The sequence below is a fragment of the Lampetra planeri genome, unplaced genomic scaffold, assembly GCF_965212315.1.
Source record: "Lampetra planeri unplaced genomic scaffold, kcLamPlan1.2.h2 scaffold_363, whole genome shotgun sequence".
Classification (NCBI taxonomy): Eukaryota; Metazoa; Chordata; class Hyperoartia; order Petromyzontiformes; family Petromyzontidae; genus Lampetra; species Lampetra planeri.
In genome coordinates, this window is record NW_027615186.1 from 25,420 (window position 1) to 43,827 (window position 18,408).

General features: G+C 55.9%; 1 protein-coding gene across 1 annotated transcript in view; it reads right to left on the reverse strand.

Annotated features, from left to right (window-relative positions):
- Positions 1 to 630: 630 nt before the first annotated feature.
- The window catches only part of FAH (fumarylacetoacetate hydrolase), a gene marked incomplete at its 5' end in the record, with an annotated part of 34,768 nt that continues 16,990 nt past the window's right edge, over positions 631 to 18,408 (reverse strand). Inside the window, 6 exon segments of the mRNA XM_078623657.1 lie at positions 631 to 1,276; positions 7,070 to 7,187; positions 9,268 to 9,369; positions 11,942 to 11,988; positions 13,588 to 13,663; positions 18,180 to 18,310. Of these exon segments, the coding sequence (XP_078479783.1) occupies positions 1,206 to 1,276; positions 7,070 to 7,187; positions 9,268 to 9,369; positions 11,942 to 11,988; positions 13,588 to 13,663; positions 18,180 to 18,310 (545 nt within the window).

An 18,408-nucleotide genomic window follows, 5' to 3' on the forward strand; every position in this document is an offset into this window, starting at 1 on the left:
CCCTTTCCGAAAAAGCCTCGAGACCTCACCGATGCTTTCCTGGGCAAAGCAAGCGGGAGTGCATTCACGACAACGAGAAACACATTCATCTGCGGAGGGAGCTGGTAGGAACGTTGGGTTGCTCGGTCAATGGCCTGCAGGGTCAACGGCGGCGTGGTGTATTCCGCAAATATGCCCGACTGTGGGGGCGGGCACAAGCCGGCGTGAGTAGGTTAAACGTTGAGTTTTATAAGGGCACCACGGGGTGACCAGCCCCTCCCCACCCAGCCTTACCCCCCCCCAGCCCCTCCCCACCCAGCCCCTCCCCACCCAGCCCCTCCCTACCCTCCCCACCCAGCCCCTCTCCACCCATCCCCACCCAGCCCCTCCCCACCCTCCCCACCCAGCCCCTCCCTACCCTCCCCTCCCCACCCAGCCCTCCCTCTCCACCCAGCCCCACCCCTCCCATTTTTGGATGCATGACGGACGGATAGACACAATAATCCCCTGTGGGCTGGTGGAACCAGGAGGTTCCTACCAGTATAATTTCCATCTTATATGAAGCTGCGTGCACACGATGTAAATTCGTCGGCTCATCCAGTGGCGGAGCGCGCCGTGAGACATGGCGAATAAAACAGACGACGCAATCGATCACCGTTCAGCAACAGCTTTAATTTGCACCAAAAATCACCCGTGTGTGTACTGCACGTTTTACGTATCGATTATATAAAAAAAATAGAGAGGAATCGGCGCTTAAGACGCGAGGCATCGAGACGATCAGCGCGAATCATCGTAGAGCTGCGGGAGACGCCCTTCACAAGCCTGTGGAGGCCTTCGCAATCCTGTGGCGGCCTTCGCAAGCCTGTGGAGGTCTTCGCACGGCTGTAGAGATCTTCGCAAGCCTGTGCAGGCCATCACAAGCCTGTGGCGGCCTTCGCAAACCTGTGGCGGCCTTCGCAAGCCTGTGCAGACCATCGCACGCCTGTGGAGGCCTTAGCAAGGCTGCGTCGACCTTCACAAGGCTGTCGGCCTTAACAAAGCTGCGTCAGCCTTCACAAGGCTGCGGAGGCCTTCACAAGGCTGCAGAGGCCTTCGCAAGGCTGCGAAGGCCTTAGCAAGGCTGTGGAGGCCTTCACAAGGCTGTGGAGGCCTTCGCGAGACTGGGTCAGCCTTCACGAGGCTGTTGTGGCCTCAACAGGAATGTGCGTTGGGCTACGGGCGGCCTCTCACAGGGCCGGCAGCACCTTCCCCGTGCAGGCCCCGAACCCCACGCGGTAGCCCTGGCCCTGGCAGTGACCTGTACCACGCACAGCACCACGCACATCATACCACGCACATCATACCACGCACATCATACCACGCACATCATACCACACACAGCATACCACACACATCATACCACGCACAGCACACCACACACATCATACCACAGCACCACACACATCATACCACACACATCATACTACACACATCATACCACGCACATCATACCACACACAGCATACCACACACATCATACCACAGCACCACACACATCATACCACACACATCATACCACACACAGCATACCACACACATCATACCACACACAGCATACCACACATAGCATACCACGCACATCATACAACGCACATCATACCACACACAGCATACCACACACATCATACCACGCACATCATACCACACACATCATACCACACACAGCATACCACACACATCATACCACGCACAGCACACCACACACATCATACCACAGCACCACACACATCATACCACACACATCATACCACACACATCATACCACACATAGCATACCACGCACATCATACCACGCACATCATACCACACACAGCATACCACACACATCATACCACGCACAGCACACCACACACATCATACCACAGCACCACACACATCATACCACGCACATCATACCACACACAGCACACCACACACATCATACCACAGCACCACACACATCATACCACACACATCATACCACGCACATCATACCACACACAGCACACCACACACATCATACCACAGCACCACACACATCATACCACGCACATCATACCACACACAGCATACCACACACATCATACCACACACATCATACCACAGCACCACACACAACACACCACGCACAGCATACCACACACATCATACCACGCACAGCACACCACACACATCATACCACAGCACCACGCACAACACACCACGCACAGCATACCACACACATCATACCACGCACAGCACACCACACACATCATACCACAGCACCACACACATCATACCACGCACATCATACCACACACAGCACACCACACACATCATACCACAGCACCACACACATCATACCACGCACATCATACCACACACAGCACACCACACACATCATACCACAGCACCACACATCATACCACGCACATCATACCACACACAGCATACCACACACAGCATACCACACACATCATACCACACACATCATACCACACACAGCATACCACACACAGCATACCACGCACATCATACCACACACATCATACCACAGCACCACACACAGCACACCACGCACAGCATACCACACACATCATACCACGCACAGCACACCACACACATCATACCACAGCACCACGCACAACACACCACGAACAGCATACCACACACATCATACCACGCACAGCACACCACACACATCATACCACACACATCATACTACACACATCATACCACGCACATCATACCACACACAGCATACCACACACATCATACCACAGCACCACACACATCATACCACACACATCATACCACACACAGCATACCACACACATCATACCACACACAGCATACCACACATAGCATACCACGCACATCATACCACGCACATCATACCACACACAGCATACCACACACATCATACCACGCACATCATACCACACACATCATACCACGCACAGCATACCACACACATCATACCACGCACAGCACACCACACACATCATACCACAGCACCACACACATCATACCACACACATCATACCACACACATCATACCACACATAGCATACCACGCACATCATACCACGCACATCATACCACACACAGCATACCACACACATCATACCACGCACAGCACACCACACACATCATACCACAGCACCACACACAACACACCACGCACAGCATACCACACACATCATACCACGCACAGCACACCACACACATCATATCACAGCACCACGCACAACACACCACGCACAGAATACCACACACATCATACCACACACAGCATACCACACACAGCATACCACGCACATCATACCACACACATCATACCACAGCACCACACACAGCACACCACGCACAGCATACCACACACATCATACCACGCACAGCACACCACACACATCATACCACAGCACCACGCACAACACACCACGCACAGCATACCACACACATCATACCACGCACAGCACACCACACACATCATACCACACACATCATACCACAAACATCATACCACAGCACCACACACATCATACCACACACATCATACTACACACATCATACCACGCACATCATACCACACACAGCATACCACACACATCATACCACAGCACCACACACATCATACCACACACATCATACCACACACAGCATACCACACACATCATACCACACACAGCATACCACACATAGCATACCACGCACATACCACGCACATCATACCACACACAGCATACCACACACATCATACCACGCACATCATACCACACACATCATACCACGCACAGCATACCACACACATCATACCACGCACAGCACACCACACACATCATACCACAGCACCACACACATCATACCACACACATCATACCACACACATCATACCACACATAGCATACCACGCACATCATACCACGCACATCATACCACACACAGCATACCACACACATCATACCTCGCACAGCACACCACACACATCATACCACAGCACCACACACAACACACCACGCACAGCATACCACACACATCATACCACGCACAGCACACCACACACATCATACCACAGCACCACGCACAACACACCACACACAGCATACCACACACATCATACCACGCACAGCACACCACACACATCATACCACAGCACCACACACATCATACCACGCACATCATACCACACACAGCACACCACACACATCATACCACAGCACCACACAAATCATACCACGCACATCATACCACACACAACACACCACACACATCATACCACAGCACCACACATCATACCACGCACATCATACCACACACAGCATACCACACACAGCATACCACACACATCATACCACACACATCATACCACACACAGCATACCACACACAGCATACCACGCACATCATACCACACACATCATACCACAGCACCACACACAGCACACCACGCACAGCATACCACACACATCATACCACGCACAGCACACCACACACATCATACCACAGCACCACGCACAACACACCACGCACAGCATACCACACACATCATACCACGCACAGCACACCACACACATCATACCACACACATCATACCACAAACATCATACCACAGCACCACACACATCATACCACACACATCATACTACACACATCATACCACGCACATCATACCACACACAGCATACCACACACATCATACCACAGCACCACACACATCATACCACACACATCATACCACACACAGCATACCACACACATCATACCACACACAGCATACCACACATAGCATACCACGCACATCATACCACGCACATCATACCACACACAGCATACCACACACATCATACCACGCACATCATACCACACACATCATACCACGCACAGCATACCACACACATCATATCACGCACAGCACACCACACACATCATACCACAGCACCACACACATCATACCACACACATCATACCACACACATCATACCACACATAGCATACCACGCACATCATACCACACACATCATACCACACACAGCATACCACACACATCATACCACGCACAGCACACCACACACATCATACCACAGCACCACACACATCATACCACGCACATCATACCACACACAGCACACCACACACATCATACCACAGCACCACACACATCATACCACGCACATCATACCACACACATCATACCACACACATCATACCACACACAGCATACCACACACATCATACCACACACATCATACCACACACAGCATACCACACACAGCATACCACGCACATCATACCACACACATCATACCACAGCACCGCACACAGCACACCACGCACAGCATACCACACACATCATACCACGCACAGCACACCACACACATCATACCACAGCACCACGCACAACACACCACGCACAGCATACCACACACATCATACCACGCACAGCACACCACACACATCATACCACACACATCATACCACAAACATCATACCACAGCACCACACACAGCACAGAGTGTATGAGTGGCTGAGTGGGTTAGTGGGCGAGTGTGCGAGTGGGTGGGTGGGTGAATGAGTGAGTGTGCGAGTGTGTGAGTGGCTGAGTGGCTGAGTGGGTGGGTGGGTGAATGAGTGAGTGGGCGAGTGGGTGGGTGGGTGAATGAGTGAGTGGGCGAGTGTGTGAGTGGCTGAGTGGGTGAGTGGGCGAGTGTGTGAGCGTGTGAGTGTGCAAATGGGTGGGTGGGTGAATGAGTGAGTGTGCGAGTGTGTGAGTGTGTGAGTGTGCGAGTGGGTGGCTGGGTGAATGAGTGAGTGTGCGAGTGTGTGAGTGGCTGAGTGGCTGAGTGGGTGGGTGAGTGAATGAGTGAGTGGGCGAGTGGGTGGGTGGGTGAATGAGTGAGTGGGCGAGTGTGTGAGTGGCTGAGTGGGTGAGTGGGCGAGTGTGTGAGTGTGTGAGTGTGCGAGTGGGTGGGTGGGTGAATGAGTGAGTGTGCGAGTGTGTGAGTGGCTGAGTGGCTGAGTGGCTGAGTGGGTGAGTGGGTGAGTGGGTGAGTGTGTGAGTGTGCGAGTGGGTGGGTGGGTGAATGAGTGAGTGGGCGAGTGTGTGAGTGGCTGAGTGGGTGAGTGGGCGAGTGTGTGAGTGTGTGAGTGTGCGAGTGGGTGGGTGGGTGAATGAGTGAGTGTGTGAGTGTGCGAGTGGCTGAGTGGGTGAGTGGCTGAGTGGGTGAGTGTGTGAGTGTGCGAGTGGGTGGGTGGGTGGGTGGGTGAATGAGTGAGTTTGCGAGTGTGTGAGTGGCTGAGTGGCTGAGTGGGTGAGTGGGTGAGTGTGTGAGTGTGCGAGTGGGTGGGTGGGTGAATGAGTGAGTGGGCGAGTGTGTGAGTGGCTGAGTGGGTGAGTGGGCGAGTGTGTGAGTGTGTGAGTGTGCGAGTGGGTGGGTGGGTGGGTGAATGAGTGAGTGGGCGAGTGTGTGAGTGGCTGAGTGGGTGAGTGGGCGAGTGTGTGAGTGTGTGAGTGTGCGAGTGGTTGGGTGGGTGAATGAGTGAGTGGGCGAGTGTGTGAGTGGCTGAGTGGGTGAGTGGGCGAGTGTGTGAGTGTGTGAGTGTGCGAGTGGGTGGGTGGGTGAATGAGTGAGTGGGCGAGTGTGTGAGTGGCTGAGTGGGTGAGTGGGCGAGTGTGTGAGTGTGTGAGTGTGCGAGTGGGTGGGTGGGTGAATGAGTGAGTGTGCGAGTGGGTGGGTGGGTGAATGAGTGTGTGAGCGAGTGAGTGAGTGGCTGAGTAGCTGAGTGGGTGAGTGTGTGAGTGTGCGAGTGGGTGGGTGGGTGAATGAGTGTGTGAGCGAGTGAGTGAGTGGCTGAGTGGGTGAGTGTGTGAATGTGCGAGTGGGTGGGTGGGTGAATGAGTGTGTGAGCGAGTGAGTGAGTGGCTGAGTGGGTGAGTGTGTGAGTGGCTGAGTGTGTGAGTGGCTGAGTGAATGAGTGAGTGTGCGAGTGAGTGAGCGAGTGAGTGAGTGTGCGAGCGAGTGAGTGAGTGTGCGAGCGAGTGACCGAGCGGGTGCGTTGTTGTCGTGCGCTGCGAGCGATGACGCGCGGCCCACCTGTGATGATCACTTCGTCTCCGTCCTGGAGGAACTTACGAGTGTTCCCACCGCCCAGGTCCACGCTCCTGGTGCCCTTCCACGACAGCTCCAGCATGGAGCCAAAGCTCCCCGGCTCCTGCACCGGGACGGGGGGGGGGGGGGACGGGGGGGGGGTTGGGGGAGGGGGAGGGGGAGTGCGGGGGGGGGGGTGCAAAGGTGACGCTCGTGGCTGACAGCACAAAGCACCTTGGGGGGGCGCCATGGTGGCTAGGAGATGTTGACTACATTGCCTGGTACGCAGGAGGTCGTGGGTTCAATTCCGACCCTGACACTTGCTGTATATTTGGAGTTTGCGTGTCTCTCTCTCATCATCATCACGGTGGCTAGGAGATGTTGACTACCTCGCCTGGTATGCAGGAGGTCGTGGGTTCGATCCTGACCCTGACGACGCCTGCTGTTGCTGTATATTTGGAGTTTGCGGTGTCTTTCTCTCTCTAATCATCATCACGGGTGGCGAGGGAGATGTTGACTACCTCGCTTGGTACGCAGGAGGTCGTGGGCTCGACCCCGACCCTGACGCCTGCTGCTGTACATTTGGAGTTTGCGTGTCTCTCTCTCATCATCATCACGGTGGCTAGGAGATGTTAACTACCTCGCCTGGTCTACAGGAGGTCGTGGGTTCGATCCGAACCCTGATGCTGTGTAGTTGGAGTTTGCGTGTCTCTCTCTCATCATCATCACGGTGGCTATGGGATGTTGACTACCTCGCCTGGTACGCAGGAGGTCGTGGGTTCAATTCCGACCCTGACGCCTGCTGCTGCTGTATATTTGGAGTTTGCGTCTCTCTCTCTCCCTGTGGTCGCGTGGATTTTGCTCCAGGTCCTCCGGGTTTTCCCTCCACGTTAAGAATCAACACCTCCACCACGAATTCAGAGTGTTTGTCCGCTGCTAGAAATGTCGTGGTGGTTGTTGTTGTTGTGGTGGTTGTGGTGGTGGTTGTTGTTGTCATGGTGGTGGTGATGATGGTCGTTGTTTTCGTGGTGGTGATTGTTGTCATGGTGGTGGTGGTTGTTGTCGTGGTGGTGGTGGTGGTTGTTGTCGTGGTGGTGGTGGTTGTTGTCGTGGTGGTGGTGGTTGTTGTCGTGGTGGTGGTGGTGGTTGTTGTCGTGGTGGTGGTGGTTGTTGTCGTGGTGGTGGTGGTTGTTGTCGTGGAGGTGGTGGTGGTTGTTGTCGTGGTGGTGGTGATTGTTGTCATGGTGGTGGTGGTTGTTGTCGTGGTGGTGGTGGTGGTTGTTGTCATGGTGGTGGTGGTTGTTGTCGTGGTGGTGGTGGTGGTTGTTGTCGTGGTGGTGGTGATTGTTGTCATGGTGGTGGTGGTTGCTGTCGTGGTGGTGGTGGTGGTTGTTGTCATGGTGGTGGTGGTTGTCGTGGTGGTGGTGGTTGTTGTCGTGGTGGTGGTGGTTGTTGTCGTGGTGGTGGTGGTTGTTGTCATGGTGGTGGTGGTTGTTGTCGTGGAGGTGGTGGTGGTTGTTGTCGTGGTGGTGGTGGTTGTTGTCGTGGTGGTGGTGATTGTTGTCATGGTGGTGGTGGTTGTTGTCGTGGTGGTGGTGGTTGTTGTCGTGGTGGTGGTGGTGGTTGTTGTCGTGGTGGTGCTGGTGGTTGTTGTGGTGGTGGTGGTTGTTGTCGTGGTGGTGGTGGTTGTTGTGGTGGTGGTTGTTGTCGTGGTGGTGGTTGTTGTCGTGGTGGTGGTGGTGATGGTCGTTGTTTTCGTGGTGGTGGTCGTGGTGGTGGTGGTTGTTGTCGTGGTGGTGGTTGTGGTCGTGGTGGTGGTTATTGTCGTGGTTGTTGTCGTGGTGGTTGTTGTTGTTATCATGGTGGTGGTTGTTGTCGTGGTGGTGGTTGTTGTCGTGGTGGTGGTTATTGTCGTGGTTGTTGTCGTGGTGGTGGTGGTGATGGTCGTTGTTTTCGTGGTGGTGGTTGTTGTCGTGGTGGTGGTGGTTGTTGTCGTGGTGGTGGTTGTTGTCGTGGTGGTGGTTGTGGTCGTGGTGGTGGTGGTTGTTGTCGTGGTGGTGGTTGTGGTCGTGGTGGTGGTTATTGTCGTGGTTGTTGTCGTGGTGGTTGTTGTTGTTATCATGGTGGTGGTTGTTGTCGTGGTGGTGGTTGTTGTTGTTGTGGTGGTGGTGGTTGTGTGGGCCTGGCGTGCCGCCGCCGCTCACCGGGCCGCTGATGGTGCCGGACGCCAGCAGGTCCCCGGGGCGCAGGTTGCAGCCGGAGGCGGCGTGGTGCACCAGCTGCTGCTTCATGCTCCAGTACATGTGCTGGGCGGGGGGGGGGGGGGGTCACGTGGCACGGTCGCTCACCCGTACAGCTCACCCACACAATTCACCCGCACAGCTCACCCACAACGCTCACCCACAACGCTCACCCGCACCGCTCACCCGCAACGCTCACCCACAGCGCTCACCCACAACGCTCACCCACAACGCTCACCCACACCGCTCACCCGCACCGCTCACCCACACAGCTCACCCGCAACGTTCACCCGCACCGCTCACCCGCACCGCTCACCCACAACGCTCACCCACAACGCTCACCCACACAGCTCACCCACAACGCTCACCCGCACCGCTCACCCGCACCGCTCACCCACAACGCTCACCCGCACCGCTCACCCACAACGCTCACCCACACACGTCACCCACACCGCTCACCCGCAACGCTCACCCACACAGCTCACCCACCCCGCTCACCCACACAACTTACCCACAACGCTCACCCGTACAGCTCACCCGAGATGAAAGGGGAGAGGTAGGAGAGTGCGTGGAGGGGAGTGGAGTGAAGTGAGAGGGGAGAGGTAGGAGAGTGCGTGGAGGGGAGTGAGATGAGAGGGGAGAGGCAGGAGAGTGCGTGGAGGGGAGTGGAGTGAGATGAGAAGGGAGAGGCAGGAGAGTGAGTGGAGGGGAGTAGAGTGAGATGAGAAGGGAGAGGCAGGAGAGTGCGTGGAGGGGAGTGGAGTGAGATGAGAAGGGAGAGGCAGGAGAGTGCGTGGAGGGGAGTGGAGTGAGATGAGAGGGGAGAGGTAGGAGAGTGCGTGGAGGGGAGTGGAGTGAGATGAGAAGGGAGTGGAGTGAGATGAGAGGGGCGAGGCAGGAGAGTGCGTGGAGGGGAGTGGAGTGAGATGAGAAGGGAGAGGCAGGAGAGAGCGTGGAGGGGAGTGGAGTGAGATGAGAAAGGAGTGGAGTGAGATGAGAGGGGAGAGGCAGGAGAGTGCGTGGAGGGGAGTGGAGTGAGATGAGAAGGGAGAGGCAGGAGAGTGCGTGGAGGGGAGTGGAGTGAGATGAGAAGGGAGAGGCAGGAGAGAGCGTGGAGGGGAGTGGAGTGAGATGAGAAGGGAGTGGAGTGAGATGAGAGGGGAGAGGCAGGAGAGTGCGTGGAGGGGAGTGGAGTGAGATGAGAAGGGAGAGGCAGGAGAGAGCGTGGAGGGGAGTGGAGTGAGATGAGAAGGGAGAGGCAGGAGAGTGCGTGGAGGGGAGTGGAGTGAGATGAGAGGGGAGTGGAGTGAGATGAGAGGGGAGAGGCAGGAGAGTGTGTGGAGGGGAGTGGAGTGAGATGAGAGGGGAGGGGCAGGAGAGTGCGTGGAGGGGAGTGGAGTGAGATGAGAAGGGAGAGGCAGGAGAGTGCGTGGAGGGGAGTGGAGTGAGATGAGAGGGGAGTGGAGTGAGATGAGAGGGGAGAGGCAGGAGAGTGTGTGGAGGGGAGTGGAGTGAGATGAGAGGGGAGGGGCAGGAGAGTGCGTGGAGGGGAGTGGAGTGAGATGAGAGGGGAGTGGAGTGAGATGAGAGGGGAGAGGCAGGAGAGTGTGTGGAGGGGAGTGGAGTGAGATGAGAGGGGAGGGGCAGGAGAGTGCGTGGAGGGGAGTGGAGTGAGATGAGAAGGGAGAGGCAGGAGAGTGCGTGGAGGGGAGTGGAGTGAGATGAGAAGGGAGAGGCAGGAGAGTGTGTGGAGGGGAGTGGAGTGAGATGAGAGCGGAGAGGCAGGAGAGGGCGTGGAGGGGAGTGGAGTGAGATGAGAGCGGAGAGGCAGGAGAGTGCGTGGAGGGGAGTGGAGTGAGATGAGAGCGGAGAGGTAGGAGAGTGCGTGGAGGGGAGTGGAGTGAGATGAGAAGGGAGAGGCAGGAGAGTGTGTGGAGGGGAGTGGAGTGAGATGAGAGCGGAGAGGCAGGAGAGAGCGTGGAGGGGAGTGGAGTGAGATGAGAGGGGAGTGGAGTGAGATGAGAGGGGAGAGGTAGGAGAGTGCGTGGAGGGGAGTGGAGTGAGATGAGAGGGGAGTGGAGTGAGATGAGAGGGGAGAGGCAGGAGAGTGCGTGGAGGGGAGTATAGTGAGATGAGAGGGGAGAGGTAGGAGAGTGCGTGGAGGGGAGTGGAGTGAGATGAGAAGGGAGAGGCAGGAGAGTGTGTGGAGGGGAGTGGAGTGAGATGAGAGCGGAGAGGCAGGAGAGAGCGTGGAGGGGAGTGGAGTGAGATGAGAGGGGAGTGGAGTGAGATGAGAGGGGAGAGGTAGGAGAGTGCGTGGAGGGGAGTGGAGTGAGATGAGAGGGGAGTGGAGTGAGATGAGAGGGGAGAGGCAGGAGAGTGCGTGGAGGGGAGTATAGTGAGATGAGAGGGGAGAGGTAGGAGAGTGCGTGGAGGGGAGTGGAGTGAGATGAGAGGGGAGAGGCAGGAGAGTGCGTGGAGGGGAGTGGAGTGAGATGAGAGGGGAGTGGAGTGAGATGAGAGGGGAGAGGCAGGAGAGTGCGTGGAGGGGAGTGGAGCGAGATGAGAGGGGAGTGGAGTGAGATGAGAGGGGAGAGGCAGGAGAGGGGTGCGTGGTGGTGTGAATCTGGGTACCAACCTTGAAGTTGGATTTGCAGACGATCGCCGGCTCAGCCATCCCCTCTCCTGAGTGGGAGGTGGACACGGACACGACAGTTACCCATCACCAAGTCCACCCTCGCACCCTCACCCCCTCGCCCCCTCGCCCCCTCGCGTTAACCCTTTTCCTGAAGACTACCGCAAGCCGCAGGGTGGGTCCCGTTACTTAAGACTAATTTCACTTGTGTATTGTCCACCGCTGAGCTGCCACTTAGCGGCTAACCATTGCCATCGCCACGTGGACATCGACGCTCTGAACGCGCGGCGTTGAATCGAGATTGCGGAGAGAAAAATCTGGAGGACCGCTAAAAAAATCCACGCGGCCACGGGGCGAGAGAGAGAGAGACGCAAACTCCAAATACACAGCAGTAGGCGTCGTCAGGGTCTGGATTGAACCCACGACCTCCTGCACAGCAGACGAGGTAGTTAACATCTCCTAGCCACCGTGATGATGAGAGAGAGAGACACGCAAACTCCAAATACACAGCAGTAGGCGTCGTCAGGGTCTGGATTGAACCCACGACCTCCTGCACAGCAGACGAGGTAGTTAACATCTCCTAGCCACCGTGATGATGAGAGAGAGAGACACGCAAACTCCAAATACACAGCAGTAGGCGTCGTCAGGGTCTGGATTGAACCCACGACCTCCTGCACAGCAGGCGAGGTAGTTAACATCTCCTAGCCACCGTGATGATGAGAGAGAGAGACACGCAAACTCCAAATACACAGCAGTAGGCGTCGTCAGGGTCTGAATTGAACCCACGACCTCCTGCATAGCAGGCGAGGTAGTTAACATCTCCTAGCCACCGTGATGATGAGAGAGAGAGACACGCAAACTCCAAATACACAGCAGTAGGCGTCGTCAGGGTCTGAATTGAACCCACGACCTCCTGCACAGCAGGCGAGGTAGTCAACATCTCATAGCCACCGCAGTGGTCACTTGAAGGGGAAGTGGATCACGCTGGCTCCTTTATTGGACACTGGTGCGGCGCTGCTCTAAGATAGAATGCGGTGCGATGGCGATGATGATGATGATGACGATGATGATGACGATAAAGATGATGATGACGACAATAAAGATGACAATGGCGACAATGACAAAAACAACGACGACGATAACGATGACGACATCCATGACAATGACATCGATGACAACGATGACCTTCGACGACGAGAATGACGATATCGATGACGACGACATCAATGACGATGACATCATTGATCATGACGACAATGACGACATCAATGATGACGACATCAATGACGATGACATCATTGACCATGACGACAACGACGACATCAACGATGACGACATCATTGACCATGACGACATCGATGACGACATCAATGATGACGACATCAATGACGATGACATCATTGACCATGACGACAACGACGACATCAACGATGACGACATCATTGACCATGACGACATCGATGACGACATCAATGATGACGACATCAATGACGATGACATCATTGACCATGACGACATCAATGACGACGACATCAATTACGATGACATTATTGACCATGACGACAATGACGACATCAATGACGATGACATCATTGACCATGACAACGACGACGAGAAGGAGGAGGAGGAGGAGGGGGAGGAGCGCTCACCGTGGATCCCCACGCTGAGGTGGATGTCGAAGGAGAAGGGGTCGGCGTGCTGCAGGTATGGGAGGGGCGGCGGATCCTGCACTCACACAAAGACAAAGATCACACACCTACACCTAGACACACACACCTACACACCTACACACACACACTTACACACACACCTACACGCACATCTACACGCACACCTACAAACAACAACAACAACCGCCATTCGCCACTAAGTGGTGGTGACGTCACCACGACGCTTGTGCCAGGCCATGTGCACCCTGAGGCCACGTGAAGTGTCGAACGCCCGCTGGCAGGAGGTCACGGGGCAGACCCAGGTGCCACGGGTCGACTGACCGAGATGACCGAGATGACTGGCTGATGCACCACCTGTGCCCCCTACTGTGCCAACTTGCTGTGCTTTAGCCACCCGGCGCTCCGCTCGTTGTTGTGAGCGTCGCTCCTCCGCCCTCCGTTGTTGTTGGAGGGCGACTGCCTCCAACTGCCCAGTAGCGTCCTTCACGAGCCTCCTCCACTGAGGCCGATCTTGACACCGCTGGTACCAGTCATCGGCAAGTCCACTCAGCTCCACGTCCTCCTGTACCACATCACTCCATCTCTTCTCTAGCCCGTGCCGCGCCCGTTTAACCCCCTCGATCCGGCCGAACAAAAGCTGTTTAGGCATGCGGTGGCTGGGCATGCGGGCTACATGACCCAGCCAACGCAGCCTTGCCTGCCGGAGGAGCTCACTGATGGGACTTTGCCCAGATCTTTCAAGGACTTGTGAGCTCCTCACACAATCCAGCCTGGTTAAACCCAGGATGGATCGTAGGCAGGCCAGCCTAAATGTTTCCAACCGGCGAAGATGCTCCACTAGGGGGGTCCACGTTTCGCAAGCGTAGAGAAGGGAGGGAATGACCGTGGCCGAGAAGACCTGAAGCTTCGTGCGGAGCGACAGACCAGGTAGCTTCCACACAGCGTTACGCAACCGATGAAAAGATATTGCCGCTCGACTGATTCGGAGTGAGACCTCTGCTGATAAACTGGAGCCGGTCATAAGCACACTGCCCAGGTATGGGAAACTCTCCACTCTCTCCACAACTGCCCCATCACCGATTGAGAGTTGTGGGGGTGGAGTGCCCGATGGTACAAAATACCTAGGCAGGTGCTTAGTTTTGGTGGGGCTGATGGTAAGGCCCCACCTCTTAGTGGCACGCTCCAGTCTCAGCAGCAGCGTCTCCAACTCCTCTTCAGAATGAGCTGCTATTACCAAATCATCGGCATACATAACGTGGTTGACCAATAGGGAGCCATCCCTTGATCGCACCCGGGCGTCGATCAGCCTCCCATTATATCTGTACCAAATGGTAATTCCCCCGGTACAGCTATTGAAGGCTTCACGAACTACGCAGTCGAAATAGATGTTAAATAATGTGGGAGCCAGAGGACATCCCTGTCGCACCCCAAGGTGTACAGGGAAAGGCTCCGACTCCCGGCCACGTAGTTTTACCCGGGCCCGCTCACCATCATGAAGGTCCTTAATGATCGTGAGCAGAGGGTCAGGGACTCCGAAAGCACGAAGAACAACCCAGAGCCCAGTCCTACTGATGGTATCATAGGCCTTGACCAGGTCAATAAAGCAGAGATGTAGGTCTTTTTGGAATTCCCTACACCTCTGCTGTAGCAGACGGACAGAAAATATGGCATCTGTGCAGGACCGCCCTTTCCTGAAACCGCATTGGGGCTCCGCAAGCCTCTCCTCAGCGTGCCTAGCAAGGCGATGTTGAATAATCCTTGCCAGGACCTTACCCGGCACACTGAGGAGTGAGATGCCCCTGTAGTTGTTACAGTCGGTACGGTCCCCCTTCTTAAAGAGGGGGACCACCAGGGCATCCTTCCAGTCCTGCGGAACCCGTCCAGTGGTCCAGACTGTTGTTATGATGTCATATAGGGCAGTCTGTGCACAAACGCCACCCTCCCTCAGCATTTCGCTTGGGAGATCATCTCTGCCCGGTGCCTTCCCTGGTCTCAGACTCCGGATCGCCCTCAGTACTTCCTCAACAGCTGGTACCTCAGCCAGCCACTCACAGGGGGTGACCTCTTCCAATATTTGAGGCACCGCAGCCTCAGCAGGGTTATCCCCACTTTGTGCCATGATGTTTTCCTGGCTGAGAGATTTTCCCTCCCCCAGGACCTCACAGAAATGCTCAGCAAATCTGCAAACCTGTTCCTGGGGGTCGGAGATTGGATCACCGTTTTTTCCTCTAATGATGGTAATAGGTGTGGCGCTGCAGGTTACTTTTTTGATGGAGTTAAATAGTGATTTGTGATCGCGGGCCACTGAGGCAGACTCCATCTCCTCAGCAACCCGCGACCACCACCCATCCTTACAGCGCCTTACGGCTCTCTGAACCTCCGAGCGAAGGCTGCGGTAAACCTCCTCATTCTCTGACGTGGGATGCTGTAGGCGATGAGAGTGGGCCTGTCGCTTTTTCTCAATTAACCTGAACACCTCCTCCGTCAGCCAGGGTTTCTGGGGAGGTCTGGACCGCGTACCCAAAGCAGCCATTGCAGCTGCATGAGTCACAGTCTTAAACCTCGCCCATTTACCCTCGACATCAGGTGGAGTGGGGGACGATGCCAACCCCAGCTGCAAGCAATGATGAAATTTTCGCTTGCAACTTTCATCAGCTAGCTGAGACCAGGCCACTTTTGGTTGGAATGGGGTCCTGGGTGTACACCCACCACCGGAGTGGAAGAATGGCAGGCGCATCTTACAGATGACTAGTCGATGGTCAGAAGTCAGATCAGCTCCACGGTAGGTCCTGGTGTCAAGGACATGGGCTCGCATCCGCTGGTCCGTCACTATGTAGTCCAGCAGATGTTCTTGCTTGGACCCGGCATGTATCCATGATGTTGTGTGGATGCGCCGATGCCGGAAGAGCGTGTTGGTAATTACAAGCCCATGGGCTGCACAAAAATCTAGCAGCCTCCTACCGTTATTATTGAGCTGATCTGGCCCATGCCTTCCAATCACTCCAGACCAGGTGCCAGCATCATGACCAACTCGGGCATTGAAGTCACCCAACAAGATGACTCTGTCCCGAGTGGCCACTTTAGCCAGCACCTGTGACAGGAGGTCATAGAAAGCGTCTGACTCATCGGCTTTGCCTGCATCCCTCCACGGATGTTCGTCTTCGGTGGGGGCATAAGTAACCACGACCACCACTCCTCGCCTCTGGTTGATGGGAAGGCGAGCCCAAAGTATCCTGGGGCTTACAGCTTCCCACACCTCACCGCCACGCTCCCACGCCCCCTTAACCTACATACACACACCTACACACACACACCTACACACCTACACACACCTACACCCACACACCTACACACACACCTACACACCTACACACACCTACACCCACACACACACCTACACACACACACACACCTACACACCTACACACCTACACACACCTACACCCACACACACCTACACACACACACACCTACACACACACACACACACCTACACGCACACCTACACACACACACACCTAACACACACACACACCTACACACCTACACACACACACACCTACATACACACACAAAAAAAAAAGATCCCCCGTATAGCCTACAGACTGTAGGGGCAAGTGCTGTTAGCGAGCACCTATGAAGGCCGGAACGGTACACGAGGGGGTGGGTGGCCAGCACCACGCCCGACCGCCTTTGTCTCCCCAGTGGCGATGTTTACACACCGCACCAGGTACTCATTTAAGGCTGAGTCGACCTAGGGGAGGCCCAGGACCGGTTCAGATAATCGTCACTGATGTTAGCCGTGAGCGGGAATCGAACCCGGGTCGCCAGGTTCATAGCGCAGCGCGCTAACCGCTACACTACCGCTCCCCACATACACACACACACACCTACACACACGCGATGGAGCGGTTTGGCCGCCGCCTTTGTTTCCTGGGTACTCATTTGAGGTTGAGCAGACCTAGGGGGAGGCTCACGACCGAAACCCGGGTCACCGGGTTCGTAGCTACCACCGCCGTGCCGCACGCAGCGCACCGCACGGTCAACGGTGGGCGGGCCGCGGTGAACATCCGGCTCGTGCCGTGGGGGTCACCGTGGGTCACCGTGGGTCACCGGGGGTCACCGTGGGTGATCGTGGGTCGCCGTGGGTCGCCGTGGGTGACCGTGGGTTACCGTGGGTGACCACAGGTTACCGTGGGTGACCACAGGTTACCGTGGGTTACCGTGGGTGACCGCGAGTTACCGTGGGTCACCGTGGGTGACCGTGGGTTACCGTGGGTTACCGTGGGTGACCGTGGGTTATCGTGGGTCACCGTGGGTCACCGAGGGTCACCGTAGGTTACCGTGGGTTACCGTGGGTTACTGTGGGTGACCGTGGGTTACCGTGGGTCACCGTGGGTTACCGAGGGTCACCGTGGGTCACCGTGGGTCACCGTAGGTTACCGTGGGTTACCGAGGGTCACCGTGGGTTACCGTGGGTCACAGTGGGTTACCGAGGGTCACCGTGGGTTACCGTGGGTCACCGTGGGTTACCGTGGGTCACCGTGGGTTACCGAGGGTCACCGCCGCACCTGCTTTGCGTTGGGCAGCGTGAAGGGCGCCAGCGCCTCCATGGTGACCACCCAGGGGGAGATGGAGGTGCCAAAGTTCTTGCCCAGGAAGGGCCCCAGCGGCACGTACTCCCACTTCTGGATGTCGCGGGCTGAGCGGCGGGAGGGGGGGGGGGCAGTGAGATTACGGAGGATTCCTCCACCTCTTGATCATCATCGTCATCGTCACCATCGTTATTACCATCGTCGT